General features: G+C 42.6%; 1 protein-coding gene across 2 annotated transcripts in view; it reads left to right on the forward strand.

Annotated features, from left to right (window-relative positions):
- The window catches only part of B4GALT4 (UDP-Gal:betaGlcNAc beta 1,4- galactosyltransferase, polypeptide 4), a 26,141-nt gene extending 469 nt beyond the window's left edge, over positions 1-25,672 (forward strand). The window contains exons 1-7 of one of the 2 annotated variants that reach the window (XM_014957228.1): positions 19-148; positions 14,322-14,798; positions 16,358-16,590; positions 20,032-20,219; positions 21,846-21,968; positions 24,451-24,555; positions 24,990-25,672. In XM_014957228.1, the coding sequence (XP_014812714.1) occupies positions 14,531-14,798; positions 16,358-16,590; positions 20,032-20,219; positions 21,846-21,968; positions 24,451-24,555; positions 24,990-25,131 (1,059 nt within the window). In that variant the 5' untranslated portion in view covers positions 19-148; positions 14,322-14,530 and the 3' untranslated portion in view covers positions 25,132-25,672. Of the gene's footprint in view, positions 1-18; positions 149-14,321; positions 14,799-16,357; positions 16,591-20,031; positions 20,220-21,845; positions 21,969-24,450; positions 24,556-24,989 lie in introns of those variants that run through there. The other variant, XM_014957229.1, reaches the window with a different exon arrangement.
- The last annotated feature ends 627 nt before the right edge of the window (positions 25,673-26,299 follow it).

Here is a 26,299-nt window from a genome sequence, read left to right on the forward strand (position 1 = left end):
GCGGTGAGGGAGGGCGCCTGCGCGCGGCGGTGGCGGTTGGCAGGGGCGCGCGGCGGCGGGAGGGGGTCGGCCGGCTGGCTGTCCGTTTGTCCGTCCGGCCTCTGGGTGCCCTCAGGCCTCTGGGTGCCCTCAGGCGCGGGCCTCGCAGGTAGGAGTTTGGGTTTGGGTTTGGGGGAGCGCCGGGGGGAGAAGGGTGGTCTGCCCGCCGTGAGGGTCGGCCGGGAGGTGGGCGTACGGAAGGGAGCGTTGGGGCTGGGTTAAACTGTGGAGGGAGAGGTACAGAGGTGGGAGTGAGGGGTAAATTCGGTTTAATTCCTGGTCGGTGTTGCAGTTTTTAAAACCTTCTCGAGAGAGAGGGGAGGGCTGAGGTTTGTTGGTAATTGTGCCTCGTACTTGGAGCGCCCGGGAGGTGGAGGAAAGTTTGTCTGGCCTTCTGCTTCTTGGGCAGTCCCCCGAGTGTGCATCCCTCCTGAACATCAAAGGCAGCGCTCAGGGATGTGGTCCTGCCAACGCGGCTGCTGGCACATCGTTTCGTGGTACTGTGGGGTTACGGGTGTAATTGGGAGCAGTTCCGTGTCTTAACAACATGTACCGGGTGGAAGTACTTACTGTTATCGGGCTCGGAGGTTTTAAGGCAGGAGGATGGATATAGTGCGCTGGTGTTTTCGTTTTAATTAAAGCTTTTGGACGGTTTTGTGGTAAAGTAAATTTAGTACTTGGTGCTATTTTCTCCGTTGCGCGCGTGGAGAAACTGGAGCGCCGGCACATGATGCTGCTCACTAAAATCTGCACACTGATAAGACATAAACTTCTTCACTTATTGTTCTAGATGTTATTTTGGAGGAGCCGGAACAGTGATCAGAGGGCTTGAGAGGAGACTTGCACAGGTTTACGGGAGCTCTCATTTGATGAAAATGTGTCCCCCTCAGTCTTCAGTCCTGTAGTTGACTTTGAAACTCTTGCGGCTGATTTTATTCTTCAGTGAGATGGGGAGGGGTAATGCCTGCATAGAAATAAGAAGCGACGAGTTAGAAAGGAGCTGCCTTCCCCTAATATGCTTCTGAGTTCAGTATCATCACCCTCGATCTTCTCTCTTGCTCCTGGAAAGAGCAGGAGCCCTGCTGCTGCTTGGGTGAGGAGGAGGGTTGTAAAAGGACAGGAATTCTTTAACCCTGAGGAAGTAGGAGAGGAGGAGTCCACATCACATCTTACTTCTGGTTCTCTAGACTCCCCAGCAAGATCCAGTGAGATGGGGAAAAGAGGTTAGCAACAGAGTGGGAGGAAGAATGGTGCACTGTCTCCCACTGCCTGAAATTTTACTGAGCTGCTTGTCCAAAAGGTTTAATAGTATCCTGATTCTTGGGGGCTATGTTTTTAGAATTATTTTCACAAGCATATGATTAAAATTGCTTGTTGCTAGGTTGAGCTAGAATTGTTGGAACAGTTTTGGATTCTGTCAAACACTGTTCTAGGCCATAACACTTCCAAAGGATGTGAGTTAGAGCTCTTAAATTACATGTTTGAAACTTTTCTCCTGCATAAAAAAAAATTTGCATATTGGTTGAAAATCTACATAGATCTAAGTAGTGTTTGAACATGGAAAAGGGCCTGTACATTTCTACCTTTTCATTTTTTGCCTACCAAAATCATGCCACCTACACAGTTTTTTGATAGCTCTCTTTGCAGTAGGCAATGACAATTTGTAATCCTTACTGAGATAAGACTGCAAAAAATAATAATATAAAAAAAGTAAAATCCATTTATGCTTACGGAAGCTTCAACTGGAATGTCCTCGGTGCAGTTTTCGTGCTGAAGTACCTCCATAAGAAACAAATAGTAGGATTCTGTTATTAGTTATGCATTCATAACTCATGTACAACTTTTCATTTTTTTACAACTTTGTTCCTAGATACTTGTAAACTGAAAATTATAAATATATTAAGTAGCCGCAGGTCTATACTTCTTACTTCAGCTTCTGTCTTGTATTGCTTTAGCTATCTGTGGTTGACACTTCAGTTTAAAAAATGTATTGTGAAGTACTTAAAGCTCAAATAAGAATGTGCATAGTTTTAATGTATGTGTTTTTCTCAGGTGTTATTTTTTGTGCGGGAGAGAGGCAAGTGAGGAATTTGGCCAGAAATGTGTTGAGTGGTTGTTTTGAGTTTTTTGGGGTTTGTTTTTCTTTTGGAAAGCAGCAAGGTCTCTGACATCTGGCATCGATACTGACTGATGCCACTCCAGCAATGCAGCAGCTGCCAGAAAAAGATAGGCTACTGCTGAGTTGAATCATGACCTTAGCTTTCCATTATACATGAGATTCCTGTGTTCACAGAAATCTGTTTCACCATGTGCTTTTTCAGGATATTCCACTGACCTTGGGGGGAAGGTGTTTTTAAACTGTGCTGTATTTTTTTAAAAAGGTATTTCCCTGCTAAGCAGTTAGGTAGTTACAAGGTATGCCAGTACTGTTTGCTGTATGCCTTACTCCATCTCTTTGGCTGTGCTCAGTCTGAGTGCTGCGTCTTTCACAGTGGAGTCAGCGGCTCAGCTGTAGTTGTGTAACAAGAGAGGCCATTCATAAGTGTGTTCCTTGGCCTGGAGACATTAGATTGCATTTCCTAGCGTAAAATCAGAGTTCGTTGCATCCTAGGAAAGTGAAAACTGTACTGGAGTACAGGAGTAGCACCCGCTCAAGTTGGCCTGTGCTTGGTAATGCTGTTGGGTCATTTGCAGCAAATGCTTTGTACTCGCTTAGTAAAGAAAGCATGAGCTTTTCCTTTGGTAAACTCAGAAATCTTAATGTGATGTTTTAGCACTGGGTAATTGCCAAGAATTGGGCCTCTGTTTTATAAGTGAAATGTGACTATATAAAAATGTCTACTGCTTGCTCACCAAATTGTCTGGAAATGTTAAAAGTAACTGTATATTGGCTATCTAATGTTTGATACAGTTGTGAAGCACTGGAACAAGAGTAATGCTAGAGCCAAGGTGTGCTGAACACAGCCAGTTCTAGCCAGCTCCAAAATGGACCCAGCGCTGGCCAAGGCTGAGCCCACCAGCCAGGCTGGTGTTGCCTTGGGGAAAGTGTATTTAAAAAAAAGGCAAAATGCTGTGCAGTAGCTGTGAGAGGAGTGAGGAGATAGAGGGCAGGGGGGTGGAAATCACACAAAAAAGGTGAAAAACAGCTCTGTGAACACCAAGGCCAGAGAAGGAGGGGACGAGGCTCTTCTGGTGTGGAGCAGATACCCACCTGGAAACCTGTGGAGGGAGCTGAGCTGGAGCAGATACCCACAAGCAGCTGGTGGAGAGCCCATGCCGGAGCAGACTCCTGGTAGGGATTGCAGCCTGTGGAGAGGAGCCCACATAGGACCAGATTTTCTGGCAGGAGCTGTGGCACATGGAAGGGACCCATGGTGGAGCAGTTTGTGAAGGACTGTACCCCGTGGGAAGGATTCACGCTGAAGTAGGGGAAAACTGAGAGGAGGAAGGAGTGACAGAGAGGAGCTTTTACGGACTGATCCCCATTCCCAATCCCTCTTCCCTGTTGTGGGGTAGGGAGTAGAGGAGGTGGGAATGAGGGAGTGAAGTGCCTGAGAACAAGGGAGTGGAGGGAACGTGTTGTAGTTTTTATCTCTTGCCATCCTACTTTATTTTTAAATGGCAATAAATTAATTTTCCCTGAGTTGAGCCTGTCTGCCTGTAATGGTAATTGAGAAGTGATCTCCCTGTCTTTCTCTACCCCTGAGCTTTTTCATCTTACTGTCTCCCCCTGTCCTGTTGGGGAGAAGTAAGAGTGTGGCTGGGTGGGTGTCTTGGCAGCCAGAAAATCAGTGACACGCATTCAAAAGACAATGGACTTCATGCATACCAGCACTCAGGGACAGCTTCTGTTGTCCAGTGCATTCCCTTTGGAGCAAGTTGTTCGACTCTGATCGTAAACCAAAGCAGGTTGGAACAGAGGAATAGCACTTCTTGTTTGGGGTGACGTTGGGTGGAAGAACAATGGCATCCTTGATAGGGATAGGTGAGATCCTGATTTCTTCTTTGTCCTGCATGTCAGGGTTACAGATGTATGGGGAGTCTACTTTCAGTGCTTTTGTCCTATGATGTTCCTTCTGTATGAAATGGATTTATTCTATTTGCCAACCAGGCCTTTCCTCATTCGTATCTGTTGCAATCACTTCTTCCGTGATACCCCCCCACACGGAGACAGTAAGTTATGTAAGGGAAGTATCTGGGTTATTTCCTGGTGTCTTACGTATTCTTTATCTTTTTTAGTTTGTAATTCAGGGAGTTGGAGCTGCCAGTACTTTTGTTCTTTTACATTTAATATCAAGCGGTTATCAAGTAATAAATAGCAAGAAAAGAGTGTGGAGCTAGCACATCTGCTTGTATTCTCCACACAACTGGAATGTTTTAGCTGGTCGAGGCGGTTATTCTAATCAGGCCCCACAAATGCACCCTGGTCTGTTTCTTTTTAACTCGTACATTTCCTCTTTAAAATTGTCTGGTTCGATGCAGTTTGTAGAATGTAACAGTTATCACCTGGAAACGTATATTATCATCCTACTAAAATATCAGTTCCTATTCAATTGAAAGCCGAGCAACTGTATTTCTGCTGATAGTCATACCTTCTGACGTTCTTCTGTGGGAAGGGTAGACAGAGGATCCGGGAAGGCTGCTAGAACTACTGCTTGCCCCTGATCCAGCTAACCTCATGTTTGCACGGGAGCTGGTGCTGTTGCAGAGAGGTTATAGTTTGTGGACCGAAGGGGAGAGGGAAGTGAGACAGTGACAGTCGAGATCCAGGCTGGTCTGAATTGATGTGCCTGACCAGTTGAAACATGCACTAGTCTTAAAGGTTTTTTTCACGCTACAAAGTGTCTGAAATAAGGAAGTCTTTCCCCAAAACTCCTGGGCAGTCCTGATAAGGCGACCTTTGTGGCATAGAGGAGGCTTACTGGGGAAGCTTTGGAGTGTACATATTGCACAAAGAGTTCAAACAGGTTTGAGTTACAAGAGATTAATGCAATTCTACTGCAATTCTACTGAAGGAAGTGTGGTTGTCAGCTGAATATATAGCAGTGAGGGAGGAGGCTTAGGTAGGTCGGCAGCAAAACTCTTCCTGGGAACTGCGTGTCAGACTGGAGCTCGGCCAGCACAGCTAATGTCGTGGTAGCCTGGGAGAGCCCCAGGTGGGCAAGATGGCAAAGGGACAGCCATCCTGCGGGTTCTGTGAGATTGCTAGCGGAGTGTTATGGGGCAAAGTGGTGGAAAAAGCACCAGTGAGGGACAACCTTGTAGTAATCAGTTACCTTATGTGAAAAGGCTGGTGAGTAAGCCAGGGTGGTTGAAACACCCTTATGTACAGTGTACATCTGTCTGTGGTGGCAGTGTCATCTGCAGGTATGTCCTATAACGGAGAGGGGTGCAGTGGGAGCGCCTGGACTTCTCCACAGGTATGGGCAAGAGGGTGGACAGCTCGATCTATGTAAGAAGAACGTAATCTCTAATGTTAAAAGTCTCCAAATGGAGCAGATACCAAAGAGGCTTCAATAGAAATTGTGGTTTGCTTTTAGGAGCAAAGGCTTTGTTTCTAATCAGATGGTTTGTTGTAGTAATTATTTATATGCAGTATTGTGTCTGGCACAGTGCTCTGTCAAGATATGACTGAGGTGCCCCTGTGCTGGTTCTGCTGTGCTAGGAGGACAGCAGAGAGGCTGTCTGCCATCCCAGGCTGGGCCATGACCTGAAGGAGGGGCATGTGGGACGGCACTCAGGAACCTCTTGGAGCTGGGGAAAAGCAGCATGTGTTGGCTCTTTTTTTTTTTTTTTTCCAGTCATCATGTGAGTTTTGAGCTGAGGTAACAGAGGTCTCTTTATGGTGTGGGGTTTCCTGGATGAAAAGTGTCTGCCGCTTGCGTAGCGCTCTCCGTACTCCTTGGAGTGACTGCTCTACAGGAAGGAGGGATGTGGCAGCAGCAGTGAGTGGTTTAATGCGCTTGCTTCATTTGCCTTGAAATCCTGAGAAGTAGTAGGTGGGGTGGAAGGAGTGTTTGTCTGAGGATTTGGTTTCTTTTTGTTTTGTTTTGTTTTGTTTTTCCTTTTGTTTGGGTTTGTTTTGTTTTGTTTTTAAATAGCGCATGACTTCACCATTTCTCAGTGCAGTTGGTGTTTTTTTAATAGGCAGAGGCAATAGGATTATAGAAGTGTTGTATAAAAGAGGTGTTAAAAACTATTAGCTTAATGCTGTACTAAAAACCTAATCTGCTGAAAAGGAAATGCCTTTGAAAGGAGCAGGTTTGCACTCTTGTAAAGCTTGAGGACTTGAACTCTTGCATAGAAAAGCTGATGCTGTAGAGTGATCCTTCTACCTTGACAATTGTAAAGAATTTAATTATTTCTTGTAGAAGTAATGAAGACGATTGCTATACTGCTTCATGATAGTTCCAGAGCTAACCTATTGCTGCTTTTGACTTTGACCTCAATAACATACTAAGTAATAGTATGTATAGTATGGAGTTGATAAATGCAGTTCCAAGAAGCTCTGCCATGCTTCATTACCTGCTTGAACTTATGAGGGTTTTTAAAGTTGGAATGAAGTTAATCTTTTTTGCTGCTGAACCTGTTCTGCTGTCTGTGAATTTGTATGTGAGCCTGAGGAGGTTGCAGGGGCTTCTGGAAAATCACTGCATGATAGGAAACCTGTCCTTACTGGGCAGTGTGAGAGGTAGAATTGGAACGTTAGGTTGTGTAAATTAATTTTCCATGCATCAAATGAAAGTATCTTTCTGGAGCTGTTCTGCAGATGTTCCATACAAGGTGAATTATTTTAAATACAAACACAGGAAAAATAAAATTTAGGCAGAAAGTATGTTCTTACTGATTATTTATACTGTTAAAGGTAACTTTTTTGATAAGTAATCATGTGACTTTAGGCTTCAGCATAATTATCATAATAGAAATTTTTATATAAAAATGTATTGGAGAAAAATAAGTTTTGAAAAAAAAGATGTTTTTATCAACTCCAATTGCATATAAAATTTTGTTCATAAGATTACTTTCCTGCACTGATATCTAGGTCAGGGCTGCAAGTATCTTGCAAACATCTTCCTGTTTGATAGTCTTTGTCTGCCTAGGCGTTTTGCCTAGATAAAGAAGAACCACATTTAGTCCGGAATTTCTGTGTGTCTCTGAGCTTGGTAATGCTAGTGGCTTCAGTCAGGCTGCTGGTAAATGCCCACTGCACATGGGTGGATTGACCCTGCAGCCCTTGCACGGGGCTTGCACGTGCATTGTTCACTCGCTCTGTGCTTGCACAGCCTGTCGGATTCTAATGCCTATGTATTTCTGTTGGGGAGAGTCCTGAATGAAAATGGATGGCTCTGATCTTTCTAGTTTGCTTAGGAAGAAGTCTTGTCCATGCTGGAACCTTGCTTACTATTTTGGCCTGCCTGGATAGAGAGCAAGTTAAGGTTTTGTGTTCATGCCAACAGGTTCAAGGATCAGAATTGAACCCCCTCCCCTCTCCACTCCCCGGTTTATGCAGTGATTCATATAGCACTGCATTTCTGATAGGTTCCTACAGGTAGGCTATTCGGAACAGTGCTAGGAACCTTGGAGCAAGCAAGTAGGGTTTGGCATATGTTGCAAAAAATATAGCAGGCTACAGAACTTGAGTTGGCAGAAGAGCTGTGGAGCACAGGGACAGACATCAGTACAGGTAAGATGTTGAGGAATGCAGATCATGCGGTGTGCCTCGATATGATCCTGGATATAATTAGAAGTGTGTTTGTGGTGTCTATCTAGATATGAGTTTGTCTACATATAGATGGAGACCTTTCTCATTTTTCATTGATTTTGGAATTCTGGCTGGTGTCATATTTGGATAACTATGTTTTTGGGTTTTTTTGCATGGATTTTGAAATAGGTGTCATGGTGTTTTTAACCTTGTGGCCTGAAATGCTCTTATAATCAACTGTAACTTTCTAAACTAGGTTTGGTTATGCTTCACTGAGAATTCATTTCACTTTATGTACCTATGAAAGTTTCTTGGTACCTTTGGGGAAGGTCAGATCTAGGTAGACAGGTTTGACAGCTATGAGAAAAGCTTAGGTGAACCACAGATATTTTCCCACCTGTATTTGAGGGATAGTCACCCTTGACTTACAAAGTATAGAAGAAGGAAGAACCACATTTCCAGCATTTTGGGGATTATTGTTTATAGCAAGATCTGTTTAGCATTGAATTTTTGATTGTATTATTGTTTACACATGTTTTAATGTCTGACTGGGTGGTCTTTTTTCACCCCTCACCAATATATCAACCATGACTTAAGGATATCAAAGATGACAGGAAGAGCTTCTGTGAGTATGTAGGTAACAAAAGGAAGATGAGGGCGATACCTGAAGTCCTATGTCCATTTCTGGTCTCCCTATTACAAGAGAGGTGTGGACATACTGAAGAGCTCAATGAAGGGCCATGAAGATGACGAAGGGACTGGACCATCTCTCCTATAAGGAAAGGCTAAGAGAGCTGGGACTTTTCAGCCTGGAGAAGAGAAGGCTCGGGGAGGAACTTCCCAATGTGTATAAATATGTTAAGGGAGAGCTCAAAGAGGATGGAGCCAGATTCTTCTCAGTGGTGCGCAGTGACAGGACCAGAAGCAATAGGTACAACTGAAACACAGGAGGTTCCATCTGAACATCAGAAAACACTTATTTTACTATGAGGATCTCTGAGCCCTGGCACAGGTTGACCAAGAAGGCTGTGGAGTCTCCATCTTTGGAGATATCTAGAAGCTGTCTGCACATGGTCTTGGGTAACTGGCTCTAGGTGGTCCTGCTTGAGCAGGAGGGTTGGACCAGATGACCTCTAGAGGTCCCTTCCAACCTCAACCATCCTGTCATTGTGATTTGTGTATCCTCAACCTGTACCTAATTGGTAAGGGTTTTATTTTATCTAATTGGAAGTTATGAAGTGCAAAGTGTCTGCTCCATTGTTTCATGTGAACAGCAGAATGACTGTTGGGCTTTATTAAGGTAGGAGTAGATTCTGCATGACTATTCTAGTTAGTATTTTATTAAGGCTATTCCATTGATAATGATTTTATGGATGCGTTACAACTCTGGCTTTTATACTATTTCTCCAAGTGTGGCTTATTAACAGTAGGCCTTGGGCCTAACTTTTTTTTTAAATTTTTTTCTCATTTCTTTAACAAGGCCCAAACTCTCGTGTTCTTGACTCTGGGTTAGGTACCTGACTTAGCAACCCAAGTATTTTTAGCTTGCTGTTAAAAGATCACTTTTTCAAATGAAGAATCCTTAGCGTGAAATAGTAAAGCAGCATCCTCCAGAGGGGTGATGATCAAGTTTTCCTTTCATTTCTCGGACAGGCAAGATTTTCTTAAGGCTCTTGCTTGTTCTTTTATTTCTAGTTATTGTCCTTATAATTTCTCCATCTTTGGTGGAAGTCATAAAAGTGCCACCTCTTCACTGTGTCTCCCAGTCACCTTCATTCATGAGGGTACGGTTCTTTATTGCTTCTTAGTAGATTCAGACAATGTCTTTCTGAGCACATGCCGTTCCTGTGTCTCAGGAGAAAAGAAAAACCTAATACCTTTTAACCTATGAAGTAATAACATAAGGTAAATTGATGGGTAAGTTGATTTGTGTATGCTTTCCTACTTAAAATACCTGAAATCCCTCCGTGCATTCCATGTTTTGAAATACATACTATTTTCTCCATAGAAAACATCAAAATACCAAACTGCAAGTTTATGAAACATTAATTATTCCCTTTTGCATGTGTGTTGTGATGAGCTGAAAGTGACTAATCGTTGTGATCATATATGCATATTTATGCTGTTCTGTTGAAGTGCTCAAGTGTATTTTAAGCAAGAGAACATTCTGTTGGTGCCATAGAACTCAGTGAAGATGTAGGGTTAGTTATGTGAAATAATGCACACTGACAGTAGTGCGGGCTGAATATTTGTCAGAGTCAAGAGCCGTGAACTTCTAGTAACATCTGCTTATAAAGGAATCTCCTAAAGCTGACAAAGGAAATTGGTATGTGTGAGATTTCACCTAACAATAGGAGGGGAGGAGGGTAGAAATAAAGTTGGTGCTGTAAGTTCTGAGTTTATGTTCATGGTTTAACATCCTTGTACCTTAGCAATTTTACATCTGAGTGCTCTTCCGGATATTAACAACAAAATAAAAGGTATTTCAGAAACCTGTTCTTCTGACTAATACTGTTGATTGCTTCCTGATGTTTTGTTATGTCTTTTTCCATGGATAGTTTATTTTTAGTTTTATATTTTATTTGTGGAAAAAAGAATTTCTTTGGCCAACAGCCCACTTGTACCAGCCTGTGCATCAGAGGTAAACAACTGTTTTAACTTTTTTTTTTTTAAATGCAGTCTCCTTCTGATAATGTGGGAGGCTATGAATTTAATAAATTGTTTTTTTGCAAAACACTTGTTGATAGTCATTCTTTGCACGTTAATTTCAGTATCTTAACTTCAAGTTGTCCTTGTTACCCCAGGTTAGTCTGTGACATACTTGGGTTGGGTGGTGGTGAAGGAGCTTCTTCCTCTTGCAAACGTTTTGTGCAGGTTTATTGTGGGGACAGGTTACCTTGGTCTGGTTGATTCACCTGCTAGATCCTGGACAGTAACTGAGAAGTTATGAAAGGAAGCAATTCAGATTATTGCATGGGTACTTGCAAGTAGAGTTTAAAAAAGCAAATCATAAGACCTTTGATTTAACAGTTACCGGCTAATATTACCCCTGGGGTCCACCGTGTTTACTCTTCTCGGGTCATTAATGTAGCTTATCACTGATTTCCTGTATGCAACTATTGGGGAGTATAAACTGGCAGTGGGTGGTGAGCATTTTCTCTTTTATTTGAATCCCTGTTGTTTCAGTGGCGATACACAGTGGGATGATAGGGTAAAGCATATTGGACCATTATTTCCTTAGTTCTTACAGTTATGAGTCAGAGTCCTAAGCTGAGCTGAAATTTGAACAAAACTGTGGTTCAGAACCACTTCTGTTGTGCAAAAGTCTTTCCCTGGTATGACACCTAATGACAGCTAACTGGAAAGTAACGCTGGGCTGAAAGGCATGCACTGGTATTTCAGCTGGCAATAGTCACAACCAAACTCTATCCTGTTTACTGCTCATTAGTTGAGCTAAAAACTGGAACTATTTAAATCAAAGTGTATCAGTATAATATTTTTGCATGTTAGGGCACCATGGCTGCTAATTTATATTATTATGGCATGTCCACCAGCAAGACTCAGCAAAATGTAAGAAGTAAAATTCAATGCTGAAACAAAACATATTAATTGAAAATCTCAGCATTTTTCTCTTCCATTCATATAGTTTTCCCATTTAATTTCCTTCTGCTTACTTTTATTTTCCTGTTTAGTTGGGGTGATTTTTGTCTACACCTGTTGTGGAGACTGAGTTGAGACTTTGGAGACATGGGGAGATTTTTAACTGGGTTTAATCCATTTTCTGCTTGAGCCCACTTCAAACTTTTTGATTAATTTTTCTTAATTGTAAACCAATGATTATGCTCTCCTATTTTCTTGGGCAAACTGGAGTGTCCTGTTTGCTGGACAGTGAATCCTGCTGCTCTTTTTCTCTCTGTCTTTAATTGAGAATTTCCTCTTCCCTCTTTTCCTGATGCTTTTTCACATCTTGGTCCCCTTGCCCCCATCAGCCTGCATTCCCAGTAGTAAGAATTCATTGAACAACTCTGATAATACAGAAGAAGAAAAAGATTTCTAGTTCACTCTTCTGTGTTGGCTGTGTAGAAGAGAGAAGTGATGGCAGTATGGTTTTACCACAGTATGTAAGTAAATACAGCAAGGAGGTGTACTGAGTGAGTGTGAAGATTTTTAGAACTGAGGCTTGAGATTTGTTTGTATTTGCATTCAAAGTTTATATATGTTCTGTTGGAATCTGGATACTGTTTTACTCCTCATAGCATTATAAAATGAAACCTGGTCCAGTGGGTGGTGTCCCTACCCGTGGCAGGGGGGCTTGGAACAAGATCATCTTTAAAGTGCCTTCCAATCCAAACCATTGTATGATTCTATGAAATTACCTTCAGAAAAAAAGTAGTTGAGCTTACTGTATCTGTGAAATGTGTTACTGACTGCACCTCAAATTTGCTTTCCAGTTTTTTATTACAAGCTGACAGTAGAAAGAGTATTGTGTGCTCTCAGCATGTAGCTTAGATGTGATGATTCTCGTGATTTATTTTTTTTTTTAAAGATGTATATAACTGTCCTGAACTGCGTAGATTTTCTTATTTTGTAGTTCAGTTGGATGTTGCTCTGTGGCTGGTGTTTCCCTTCCTGTTCTGACAATAAAGCTAATGGGTATCAACGGAAGAAAAACTAGTTCTGTTCATTCTTGGTTTTCCTTTGGAGAGTAGCAGAGACCCATGCTGTCAATACCTTACAGGCTATTCTGATGATTTCCCATGTGGAAAATTAGGGGAAAGGGTGTAAATGAGAGCACTAAGCTAATTTTTCTGTGTCTTTTAAAACAATGAGGCAGAGACCCAGGTGGTCTCCAGTGTAATTTACCTAAGAACAGAAAGAATTCATTGGAAAATGTGGTCTCAAGGGCTAGGAGACAAGGAGGAAAGGACTAAGAAGAACTTGAACTTCCTTTCTTTGTTTTGGTGGTTCTGTCCTTGCGTTCTTGAAGACCAGAGGGGAGGAAAAAAACCCAGCAACCCCCCAAAAAATCTGTTGTTATTAGTATGACACTATGGCTTTTTGGGTTTTTTTTCCTTCTTGAGAACCTATCCTTTTATCCCCCCTTTTTTTCCCCTCATTTCCTTGTGAGTACTATTCTCTTCTCTGGTGTAGTCTTTTTTTTTTTCATTTTTTCTTTTTGCTCTTGTCTGTGTGGTTGAAGTAGATGTAGATGAAGAGATGAAGTAGATCAAGAGATCCTTCATTTCTAGTGCTAAGTTCACTGAAAACTCTTCTGTTGCTTCCTCAGAGCAGCACTGTGTGGTGCATGTGGATGGAGAGAGCAGGTCAGGCACTCTGTGTACCACCTGCCAGGAGGGACAGCACCTGGTCCTTCCCAGTGAACCCCAAGAAGCTCAGGCAGTACATCAAGTAGTTCATCTTGGTGGGCCTAGGTCTGGCTCCTACATACTTTCCTATAAATTGGAAACTTTTCCAGAAGACACCTGGGCTAGAGGGAATGTAGAGTTAGTGTATTCCTTTTGCCTGCGATATTTCTCCAGGATCTCATGTATGTTTTGAAAGCTGGCATAAAATAACCGTCCATGTTTTTGTATTTCTTCTCTTTGATCCAGCCTGTTTCGTGTCTATTGTCTTTAATCACCAACTTTGCTTCACTTGGCCTCAGTCCTTATTCTTCTCACAGGTGGCAGTTTTCTTGTGTGTTTTCTATATCAAAGCTCTCTTTTATTAAAATTTCATTCTTTCTCTGCTATGAGATGATAATAACAGACAGAAGTATTAGCATGGTAACTTCATAGTATGATGGCTGTGAAAGGCTGTATGAAAATGAAGCTCTTGAAAGAGGGCAAGAAACAGAACCAAGGATTGGATCTTCACAGACCTAACACTGACAAACTGAACCTTTCCCTTGAAAAGCAGGAAGATTTGCCTCCTACAGTAGCATGTGAGAGGGGAACACTGGGCAAAGACCCACAAGGTGGTACTGGCAGGCAGCAGGTATGGAGGAGTGATTTCTGATGCCTGTTAAGTATTGTGCAGTTCACAGTGTGTTGTGCAGAGCAACATAGCTCTGCTGTCAATAATATTCTCTTTCAGAAGAAAGTGGTTTAATTCTGGAGAGATTTATGTGGTTTTTGTTTTGGTGAGGGGAGCTGACTTTACTCACAGCCAGCAGAATCCCTTGCCTTGCAGCTGTTGTTAATTTTGGTAGGAATAGAAGTAGTAAAGCCTCTGTATCGCCAGGCACTGTACACAGGCATAACGTGGCATAGTGGTTGCGATTTCTGATCTTAAAAAAAAAAAAACAAACCAAAAACAAACACAAACAACCCACAAAACCAAATAACTGGGAGTGAAGAACAAAGCAGGAGAGTGATTTGCCTAAAATCATGCAGCTGGTTTGCGGCTGAGCTAGGACCAAAGTTCAGTGTCTTAGTTTCTGACCAGTCGTTCATATTTGCTGCTTCTTTCTTTTTTTGTCATAAGTTTGTTTTATTTTTTTTTTTTAATCAAGTCTGTGAAGTTACAGCAGTGGAAGGCTGCAGAAACTAACTCTCTCCTTCTTTTTTCCTTTGTCCAGGTTAAGTCATATTTTCTGACGTTTGAAGAGCAAAACAGCACCACGGCTCCATGAATTGTGAAACTTCAGGAAGCGTGGCAGCCCTCTCTGCTTCCCACTTTCCCTCCATACTGTGACATTCTTCTCAGATTGGTTTCATCCCCACTGGATGCACGGTGGCCTGCCTTGGCATCAAGCCAGAGGAAGCTGTTTACAGATCAGGGAGAGCCATGGCCTTGAACGTTTATGTTTTCCACCTCTTCTATAAGTTCAAAGTGTTAGTGCTTATCACTTTGTGTTCGATGGTGCTAGGGGCCACATTCTGCTACTTTGTGGACTCCAGAGAGCAAATTGTTAAAGCTAAGAGCATGGTAAAGGATTTCAGAAAGGTAATTAGCATGCATGGCAGTCAAAAGGAAGCGAAGGTCGAATCAACTGCCGAATTTCCCATGGTGAAGTTTTTTCAGACTCACTGCCCAATTCTGTCTCCGTACCTGCGTAAGTGATGGTGCTTTCTTCTTTCTAACAAGTTACATCTGCTTTGGTGCTGCTGGCTCGGTTTTCTTCCTATACACTTGTGAAACATACAATGCAACCGGTTGCAGTAAGCACTTCTGAGTGAGGAAGCCACTTGTGGCACAGGGTGCCTGTGCTGGCTCTGGCTGGGATAGCAGTCCGCACGGTGCTGTGCTTTGCATTTGACCCTGAAACAGCTCTGGTAACAACACCTCAGTGAATGGCTGTGGCTGAAAGGTCTTAGCACCCTGTTGAGACTTTGTTTCTCTCTTCCCTGGCCCCCCAAAATCTGATAGACTGGGAGGGGTGGGCAAGAGTTTGGGAGCAGACACAGCCAGGACAGCTGACCCCATCTGACCCAAAGGGACATTCCATACCATATGAACCATACTATTTATAGTGCTCAGCAATAAAAGCTCAGGGAAAGAAGGGTGGGTGTTCATGGTTACAGTGTTTGTCTTCCCAACAACTGCTACGTGTGCTGAGGCCCTGCTTCTCAGGACGTGGCTGGACATCTGCTTGCCAATAGGAAGTAATGAATGAATTTCTCTTTTTGCCTTGCTCACACACAACTTTTTGCTTTTTTTGTTTAAATATCTTAATCTCAACCACAACTCTTTTCACCTTTGCTCAGTTTTTTGCCTTTTCATCGTTAGATATACTTTTGTCTCTCTGCCTTTAGAATTGAAGGACTTCACAGCTGCATTGGGGTTAGCACAACTTACGGTGAAGGTTCAAACAAGTGACTGTTTCATTGATTTGGCCATTTTTATTAGTCTACTTTTTTGTGTGTGTGTTTCTTGGTATTGCTAGCAGCACCAGCCTTCTGCTTTGAAGTACCATGTCATTGTTGTTTTCCTCTTCTTTTTTGTGAACCTGACAAGAGATTCATTTGAAAAGCTGGGTTCTTTCCCTCTTGTAGGGAAAGAAGTCCACAAAGCTGCTGTCTAGCTGCGTACCCCCACCCCTGCCCCCAAGATATATTTGCTTAAGTAAGCGCACTGCAGCTGTAGCCATCACAGTTGCCTGCATTGTTCTCTGACATGGGTGTGCCAAGTTTGAGTCCGGAGGGGCTGGAATGATAGCTCAGTGCAAGAGAAGTGATGAAAATTTCATTTGGCTACAGAAAACCTTGGTACATTTTCTCTTACAAATTTATAGCCTTAAGCCTGTGATGTTTTTGTTTGTGCTTTCATCTTGCAGCCACAGTTCTATGTCTCTTTCTACTTCCTTCTCCTCTGCTTTGCCCTGGCAGCTGCTTCTGGCCAGTCCTTCTGCAGTAGGGTGGAATTTATCTTGATTTTTTTCTTTTAACATATTTTTTTATCATCATTACTCTATCATTTAACCAACTAAATGCTCAATACCCTCTCCTTCCACTACCTGCGTGATGCCCTTGTAGCACTACTCTTCTCTTGGAAAGACAGGGAAATGGGGCTTGAACCTGAGTTTTTAATGCTGGTTACAGGGTACCTCATTAGGTGACTTGGCTAGCCACAACCAGAAACATCTCAGGAAAGCTTCTTGTGCTTCTCCTACAGGAGGTGCCAGCAAACTTACTTTCAAAGCATCTCTCACACTAGAAGAAGTGCAAAAGGAGAACCCTCAGGTAGTCAAGGGCCGGTATCACCCTACGGAGTGCTCAGCATTGCAGCGTGTGGCCATCCTCATCCCACACCGCAGTCGAGAGAAGCATCTGCTGTACCTCCTGGAGCATCTCCACCCCTTCCTACAGAGGCAGCAGCTGGACTATGGCATCTATGTTATTCACCAGGTGAGGCAACTGTGCAGAGATGTGTCTGGGAGGGATGACAACAGTGCTCAGCATGCTGCTGCCTCTGCTGTCTGTCTAACATCAGTCCTCCAAGCCTGCTTCAAACACATCTACTTGTGGGATGTAAGGGTTTGTGCAGCCATTGCTACCAGCAGTACAGGATCTCAGCTGCTGTTGGCAAAGCCAGGCAGTATTAACAAACCGTCTTTAACTGATGTCCATTTCTCCTTCCTATTTCCGAGTTAGCATTCAAAGCAAGCATCTTTGCCAATGCGACTCGCTTCTCTTGCAGTATACACATACCTAACTGGGCTGACATGTTTTCTGTCTTTAAATTTGGAGTTGTTTGGATTGACAGCCTCAGTTTGTATCTAGCTCCCCTCTCCCATCTGCTTGCTGGCTGTCATGCTTAGTAAGCTGTGTGTATCATGTGGTTGTACTTACTTCTGCTCTCTCAAACTAAACATGCCAGCCACTGCTTGAAGGTGCTTTACTTGCCCAGCAAGGGCTGTGGGAAGAAGTAGTCGTGGCAGAGCATTTGGTTCCTAGAAGATCTGTTACTTTCTTTATTTGCATTCATTCTATCTCTGCTGAGTCAGTGAGCATACAAGACCTGTGCCACATTGACTTTCATGAAAGGTTCTTGCCTTCTGGCCATATGAGCTAAAAGCACTATAGATTCCTCTTTTGTAATATGGTGTCTTGGTCCTGATCTTCTGTTGTGTTTGCTTTCTTTTACTATCATTTATGTACATGTTCTGATTTGATTGTAAACAGATTTTTCAGACAGCAGGAGAAAAAGGTCTTAAATTAATATAGTTTCTCTTTCCTTCTGTTTAAAGATGCTAGAGTCAATTAACTAGTATGAGGCATTGTTTTCTAGGTGAAAGTTTACGCTTCTGGTCAATGGCATAGTAGAACAAAAGTCATGGCAGGATATATACTTTCAGTCTGTTCTTTCATTTAGAGTCATCACGTGGCCTATAGAGTGGAAAAACCAAACGTTTTTCCTGAATTAGTATGTACTGAAATCATACAGAAAATGGCTCACTCCAGCTAGCGAGCAGTGGTTAGCAATAAATCATTGGGAGAATGGGCATACGTTCTTTTATTTATTGAAGTGTGTGAGGTGGAGAATGGCTGTTGTCATGTTAGCAAAAAGTAATACGGAAGTATAAAAGTTCTGTCTCGTGAGCAGCAATGTCAAGTCTGGACTTGCTCTGTCAGAGTTTTTACTGGGGAGACCGGAAACTTCTGCTTAGCCTTTCTATGTAGATAGGCATACTCAAAGACTGGAAAGTGGGTCTAACAAAACTCTTTTATGGCAAATCTATTTTCACTCCCTATTTGTGATGTCATCAGTTGTTTTAAGTATCTTTAAAGAAGTTAAAAGCAGGATTTAACTATTAAAATACACAGTTTACTTTGGAGGAAGATGAAGATGTGGGCTCTTTATGTTTATTTTTTTTTCCTTGAGCCACTGAAGGGTGTACTCCAGATCTTTTCTTTATGGGCTTCTTGTAACATCTTGAAAATCGTGTTTCTCTACACAAATGTGTGCAAACGTGAGTGCAGTGCTGAAAAATTGCCAGTCTGCAATTTACCCCTAGAGAGAGAGAATAATTGTTTTCTTAACATGTTTGTCATGCAGTCAGTGTTCTGCTTGCATAGAAACAAGGGGGGACAATTCTCCCCTCAATAAAAGATGAGAGTAAACTTTGCTATTTGCACAGCATCTGGTCTAACATTGAAAACTGCCCTGCCTGGAAAGGCATTTTAGCTGTCCTTGGGCTACCTTTGCACAGGAAGTGGGCTGTGGTGCCCGACTGTACTGCTGCTGTGAACTAGGCTGGGTTTGGTGCACAATACAAGTTAAGTTCTCTGTACGTTCTTTATTAGTCACCTGAGTTGTTCTGTTCACTCAATAACCTATGTTTTCATCATCAGGAGAAGATTATCTGATGGATATTTTCATATACAGGACACCTAAACAAAAAAACCAAACAAAAACCCAAAAAGCCCTAAACAGCCCCCCAAAAAACCACTCGGAAAATTGTCATAATAGATTTTTGGATACATTGTATCTTAATTTTTCTTGGAAAATTCATTCGCTGACTGAAAATGGAAGCAATTAATTATCCCTCTCTTACTTTCTCAGACCAGGCACTGGGCTGTATTTCCCTCACTGCAGGTGCGGAGCCATAAATCTTCTTGGTGCAGATGGCCATTGCCATTTCAACAAATTGCTGGGTCAGAGCAGAGTGTTACTTCTCAGAACAATAAAACATGTGTTGTATACAACGGCTTTTCCCTACGGGTGACCTTCTCCCAGGCTGGGGAGGCCAGCTTCTTTCTCATCCCCCATGGAGCTTCTTTCAGTCCAGGCAGCTTCTAGCAAATGACCCCTTTCTCTTGAAAATTGCTTTTCTTATTTTTTCAAGTACATCAGGTTCCTAGCTCTGGAAAATAACTCTCCTGTTAGCTTCTGGGAGCACAGGGCTTGGCCCTTAGACTCCCAGGTGGAAACTTGAGGCAACTCATCACCTTGTCCTCAGGAGCAGAAAGCTTTCTACAGGCTGGCAGCCCAGTTAAAAATAAACAGCAAGATAAGCACACTTGTTGCTCCAGAGTGGAGAGTGTCAAGGTAAGCTTACAAAACTGCCAGGTGTGTCTATATACATGTATACTTCAAAGGTGGAAAAATTGTATTTTTGAAAAGCCAAGATGCACTAACAGCAAAAGCAAACAACAAAGACTAGTAAAAGTTGGGTCAAGCTCTGTGCTACAGGGAATGCCTGTGCAGCATAATAATTAGGTTATAGATAGGAGTTAAAAATGGAGAGATCTGCTTTTCGTTTCCCACTCTGCCACCTACTGTGTGACCTAAGGTAATGCAGTGAACTCTCTAAGCATGGCTGTACTCTGAACTGACTGGACAAACATACATCCTCTGTGGCAGGAGCTCTGACATCTATAACTGAATTAGTACAGGAGTAATGTTTTTTGGGTAGATTTTTTTTGTTGGTTTGGTTTGTGTTTTTTCCTTGTTTGTTTCTAAAACTTCCGTAAGCCTTACTGACACAGCTGTGTGGAGAGCCATTTCCTAAACTGTTTACTGATGCCTCTTTTGTTATGTAGCCTGATGGGCACTCCAGGCCAGGAGCAGCAACAGCACTAAAATTGCATCACGAAGCGTGTGTACTTGCGGTGCCCAGACAACCGTAGCCCCTCCTGGCCCTGGCTGTGTTTGTTCATGACAAGGAGAGAATGCAGAAACACTTTGTGTATCTAATGCTATAGGGTAGCTCCTTCTGTAGTTACTGCTGTAAAGGCTGTGATGCATGAATGTGGTTGCATGATTAGAACAAATGCCCAAGAACAGTTCTGGGTCAAAAGGTTTGACACCTCCTTCAGAGGCTTTTTTTCCATTCTCTTCCACAGGCTGGCACCACCAAATTTAATCGAGCTAAACTGCTGAATGTAGGATACATAGAGGCCCTAAAAGAAGCAAACTGGGACTGTTTCGTTTTCCATGATGTGGATCTGGTGCCAGAAAATGACTTCAACAGTTATATGTGTGATGGACAACCAAAGCACCTTGTAGTTGGCAGAAACAGTACTGGATACAGGTAGGAGACCAGGAATATGGAAAGAATACCAACTGGGAAGTACCGTATTACTGGTAATGTTCCTCTTCTGATGGAGCTGTACACCAGATTTCTGGTGGTAACACTCTGCCTCTCTGGAGTACCTTCTGACCATACAGACACCTCTGAAGTCATCTGCATGGTCACCTGTATGAATGATCATTGTCATCATCCTGATTTCTGGGGTAAGGAAAGCAATGTGACAGGGGTTGTGCAAAGACCTTCTATCAAAGCTAGAAACACATTTGCAGTCTCCTGGTCCTGTAATTTGACAGTGTGATCTCACTATTGTGCCAATAAAACTCCCCACTTAAGTTTTGCTGTTGAACTTCTGATATTGAGAGCTCAAGTGTGAGAATTCACCAAGGGATAGGGTTGCCCTTTAGTTATTTGGCCGTACAGCGTCTAATACAGGATCGTTCTCACTTCTAAGTGGGCCCCCTAAGTGATAGTGTGATAGAAATAATCCAAAGTGAAAAGTCAGGTTCTGGCCACCTCAAACAAAAAAGGCTCCCGAGCTTGGTGAATTTAGTGGCTAAAGTGGTTTCATTGAATGTGGTTTCTTTAAAAAGTCACCTCTTATGTCATGTCACTCTAAATATTAATTAGAAGTGGGCTTTTCAAAAGCTGATTTCAGAGTACTTTGAAGTCAAGCTCTGCTTCATTTCTGGGTTTCCTCTGTTAAATATATGAGAAAGAGGTGGAAAGTCCAAATCCTTAAACAGAGTAATGTTCACTTTCTAGTTATTCAGTGAAAACAGACAGTGAAAACAGGAACAGGCACAAATGAACTAGGCTCGTGACAAGTTTTTGGAGCACTGCACCTTGCGTGCTGAGAGTTACAGGTTGGTCACACACCAGCGCAACAGAAACACTGCTTTGGTTAATTGACAGGCAAGGAGAATGAAGTACGGACTAGTGAGATGGACTGAAAACTGGTGGAACCCCTGGGCTCAAAGGGATTATTGGAGCGAAGTCCCAAGCACCTCTGCTTGTCTGGCATGTAAAATGCCACAAGGGATACTGTCTAGCCCTGGCAGTTTGTTCCTCTGTTTAGATTCACATACGTCTAGAAATCAAAATGCCATCTGCAGCCGTGTTAAAAATTAATCTTCTTCAGAGCTGAGCTCCATTACATTAGGTTACTAAGTAACTTACACTGTACCTTTCCTTGGAATTGGTTCTGCAATATCCCATAGCACGTGCCCCCTTGCTGTGGTCTGATTTAATTTCAAGTTTTTAAGATTCAGCTCTGAGATAGTCGATGGCTGTCATTATTGTGAAGTTTCCACTGTATTGGTGTGTAGCTTTGTTCCTTTTCTACTCATCAGAGTTCTTGAGGTGAAGTGCTTTTTTAGCTGGCAAGGGGAGTCGCGGAAAGAGAGAGAAACTATTGAAGATGGTTACGTTCTCTCAGTTGGACAGTTCTGGACTGAGCAAATCACCACCATTTTGTGAAAAGAGAAAGAGAAGAAGACCTACCTCATGGATTTGTGCACCCTTAACTCTGGGAAAGACAGGTCTAGATCTAGAGTTTCAGGGTGACTTTTTCATTGTTGGTAGAACTTCACTTCTAATTCTTCATTCTCACTTCTCATATACTTCTAGGTTAAGGTACAAAGGATATTTTGGAGGTGTAACTGCTCTAACAAGAGATCAGTTTTCCAAGGTGAATGGATTCTCTAACAGCTACTGGGGTTGGGGTGGAGAAGATGACGACCTTCGAATCAGGTAATAAATAAATAAAAGGCTAGAGGGCAATGGGTGCGAGATGGGGAGGCACTGATTTTAAAAAAATAAAAATTAAAGAGATCAGTGTGACTTCACACCCAGCCTCCAAAGGTGGAACACTATTGGAGCATCCAATTCAAAACAGCATTGCAGTGGGGATGCGGAGTGTGAGATGTCGTTCTGTGAATGGTTTCCTCTTCAAAAAGGTTAAGCGTGCCTGAGACCTCATCCTCCTCCTGACAGCATTGTTGGTTGGGTGTGGGGTTTGTTGTGGAGTTTGGGGGATTTTTTTGTTGTTATTTTGTTTGCGTTTTTTTTGCTTTCAGACACATGGTATTTGTATTCTTGCTTGGAAATTGTTTATAACCAAAAGGGTGAGACTGAAGACTGGAGTATGATTTTCCAGAGACACAAATTTACTGAGTTCCAATGCTTTGCAAGAGCGTGGGAATGTTTTGGTGGGACTAGGTTTTTTGCATTCATTGACTACCATGATTTACTCCAAGCAGGGCTTAATTTTGTACGTGGATGGTGGTGATGATAGTTAGTGAATAACCTGAATTTTAGGAAGACTGCATGTGTATACATATGCCCTTTGCTCTTGTTAAAACTACTTTTTGTAGACATGCCTGTCAAAGTAGGAGAAACTTGTTAGTTTGAGAGGTTTAGTGGGACAAAGAAGTGAACAAAACTTTTATGTTGATCTTTTCCCTTTGCCTAGGAGGAAACCCAGTGTCCTGCATTGCTGTTAGTGAAGGAAGGAAAAAAACCCACCAATAAGAAACTCCACAACCCTGCAAGCTCTGCTGGCAGAGCCTGTCAATTTCTAACTTGGGTGTACTCTGTCATTCTTCAGTGTTTACCCTTTTCAATTGCTTAAATATGCAAGCAAACATTTGGGGGACATAAAGTTATTACCCCTGGTAATATTACACTAGTGAAATTGTGTTAAATTTAGGAACTTCCAAATGAGAGTTTTTCTCTGTGTCAGTTCAGCAGATCAGCCAGCTGCATCTCAAGAAATTGAAAAGATATATTGGTGACATTGATTTCTGTCCCTTATTAATTATAACTTTCCCCCCCCCCCCTTCTTTACCCCTAGCTAGACACACCGACTTCTCTGTGACCTCCTGGTAGCTGGCTTTTCTAGTGGTAGAGGGGTGGCTTGGTACTGTCTTATTCCCCAGCTTCCTGAGAAGTGTCACAGTTAATGAGTGAACAAAGGTGACAGTGGTGTTCTTTCAAATGTTTTTGTGGGCAGCAGATGAGCAGGATTTGCTGAGGGTCTCCACAGGGTTTGCAAAGGGCTGGAACCAGAAGTGATGCTTGCTTGTGCATGGCACCTCGTAACTTTGCAGGTGTTGTGGTCTTGGTGTGGAAACCAAATCGTATGACCCAGAGTGCACACTGCAACTGGTCTTGGCTCGTGCCTTTCCTCTTGGGTAGATGTTGGACTGGGCTGGTTACAGAGTTGGCAGCGGATAGGTAACGGGAAGCTTGTCTCGGTTGGTGGTTGTATGAAGATCCTTGCAGCCTCCTTCTGTGGAGACAGCAGATGGCAGCATCCCCTTCAGTATCTTTAAGAACTCTGGGCTGGAATACTCTAGGTCCTACTGTTTTGCATCGAGCCAAATGTGATGATCTCTTTTGGGCCCCTTCCTAAGATGCACATCACAAAGAGATTTTCACATCACTTATTTCATAATTTACTGCTACAAGAAGTCACTGGAAAGCTCTAGGGGCTCGGTTTCTTCAGTCCTTGGTTTCCTATTGCTCTTTCAGCTGCTGATGTGTCTAGCAAAGACCTGGGCTATTCCTTAATTACATTGTAATTAAGTTAACCCTTGCTGCTGACAGAGCAAAATTGTTGTGCTCCACAGATATGCTTAAGGCCAAAAGCTCCAACCAAGTGCCTGATGTCAGACACTTAAATCCATGCATGGGGCTCAGTGTTTCTGGCATTGTTCTCAGAAAGAAACTGTTCTTCATGTCTACAAAGAAAAAAAAATTGCAGGTGCCAACTATTAGCAAAAGAGCTTTAATTAAGTGGAGAACTATGAGGTATAGGTGCTTTTATTGCAGAAGTTGAAATGAACTTGTTGTAAAATGTGTGGAATCTTGCTGCAGCCCTCCTAGGTTTAATAGAGGGCAGCACAAATGAGAGCAGACAATGCTAATTAAATGTACTCTGTTGTGTGATGTATGCTTAGAGCTCTACATGATCTCTACTGTAGTAACCACCTGCTTCTGTTCAAAAAAAAAAAAAGTGTCTGTCACCCTACTGGACCTGTTTTCCAGAAACCCAACTCTGAGCCCCATTTTAGCAAATGGGTTGTGGAAGAGATGAAGATGAGTTTCCTACAGTTCTCTGTGCTTGCTTCGATTGCAACTTCACGAGATGAAATCTCCAAATGTTGCGTTTTTTCCCTTAAGAGCTTATTTATAGGTGACGTCTTGCTCATGACACTATTGTTTCTTCCAGGGTTCAGATGCAGAACATGAAAGTGGTGAGGCCATCTGCTGAGGTTGGCAGGTACACAATGATCTTCCACAAACGAGACCACGGTAATGAGGTGAATCAAGAGAGGTGAGTGGAGAACAGCGTTCCACCTTGTGTTGTGTTGCTATGTTGCTAGGAGCTGAGCACCTGGGGGCCAAGCTCTCTGCTTTAGGCCAAACAGGCATTCTGTGGTACCCAGAGGCTGTGGGGGACACCACTGGTCACAGCTGGCAGCTGTTCTGTACATGACATCTGCCTAGAATCAACTGGGTGATGTTCCTTTGAAAATTTCAAAGTTATAGTTACATGGACACAACTTGAGCATACGATTTCAAAGATTAAATGAAAGGACTTTTTTCCCCCATGTCTGATTGTCCATGCTGAGAACAGGAGAAGCGAGGTTACCCTCCCATAGATGCAGAATGGCTGTAGCTTTGCCTCTAAGTTTAGTAGCAGTAGGAACGAGCTCAAAAGTCCTTTCCTGTGCACACCAGTGAAGATTTTCTCCTCTTTGTCCTCAGGATGAAGATTCTACGTCAGGTGTCTAAAACGTGGAAAACAGATGGTCTGAACTCTTGTTCATATAAACTGCTCTCAGTGGAACACAACCCTTTATACATCAACATCACAGTAGATTTCAGCATGCAGCCGAAGATCTCATAAGGGTGAGCACCACCCAGGTGATCGGAAACGGTAACAGATTGTGTTTGTGGTTGCTGTTGATGACTCCCAGCAATCTGCTCGAAAGAGTACTTCAGTAGCACAGAAGAAAAAGTTTTTCTTCACAGCACCTAATTGACTGGCTGACAATTTCCTTTTGGGAGGACTGGAGATGATAGAGACTGACCTGAGGGACAGGTCGTGACGTTCTTCTATGCACTTTCTACTGGGACATTTGCAAAAGTGTCCTTGTTTGGGCTGGTCCATTGGAAGGACTTGAACTAAGTCTCCTGAAAAAAGTTTTGTTCTTGCAACTATTTGTAAACTTCTGATTTGCTGTAGGGGGGAGCAGCCTAGCACTGCCAACACTACCATGACTTCAAAAGGAACAGGCCAGTCTTTTCTCATTAAAAGCACAAGAATTCTCCACCAATTTGCTGAGAAAAGCTAACTTTTTTTCACCCTGAGGAAAAACTGCTTATGTATGAGGGAAGGGCAATAATGGTAAGAGGTGAGGAGATGTTAAAAATCTCTCAATAAATACACTCCATTGAATTCAAAAGGCTTCTCTTGTCCTTTATGAGCACAACTCACCCTGCCGTGGGACTTCTGGAGTGTCCTGGGGCAAAATGAAAGTCTCAGTTCTGCAGTACGCTGTGGGTGTTATTCTGGAGAGATATGGAAGGAAATGCAGTGGCCAACTATGTCAGATGGAAAGAAATTGCTGTCCACAGTTTTTAATGCTTTTTGGCCACTTTGTTAGCAGAGTGCATATTGGTATACATACCCAGGCTATTATTATTTGTGATTCTAATTTTAGAAGACTGGTGAAAGTCTGTGGTTAATGAACTGTTCCAGTATGCTGAAGGATTTCTGCTAAAATCTTGATCAGAGCACTCTGCTTTCTGTACTGCATTACACCTAACTCTCCTTATATCTCTGTGTTGGATAGATATCCTGTTCCAGGTACATGTGAAGCCAGGGGCGTTAGTGTATTAGTATATTGTTTTCTTTCTTAGTATATTGTATATATACTAAGAGTTACAAGACAAAATACAACTTCTGCTTACTATAATACTGAAGAATGGTTCTCTAGTTGGTTGACACGTTCTAACTGCAGAAAAGGCTGAAGCTTTAAATACATTTTCAGGTGTTAGTGGGACAGATGCAG

Source organism: Calidris pugnax, unplaced genomic scaffold (assembly GCF_001431845.1).
Source record: "Calidris pugnax isolate Ruff unplaced genomic scaffold, ASM143184v1 scaffold225, whole genome shotgun sequence".
NCBI lineage: Eukaryota > Metazoa > Chordata > Aves > Charadriiformes > Scolopacidae > Calidris > Calidris pugnax.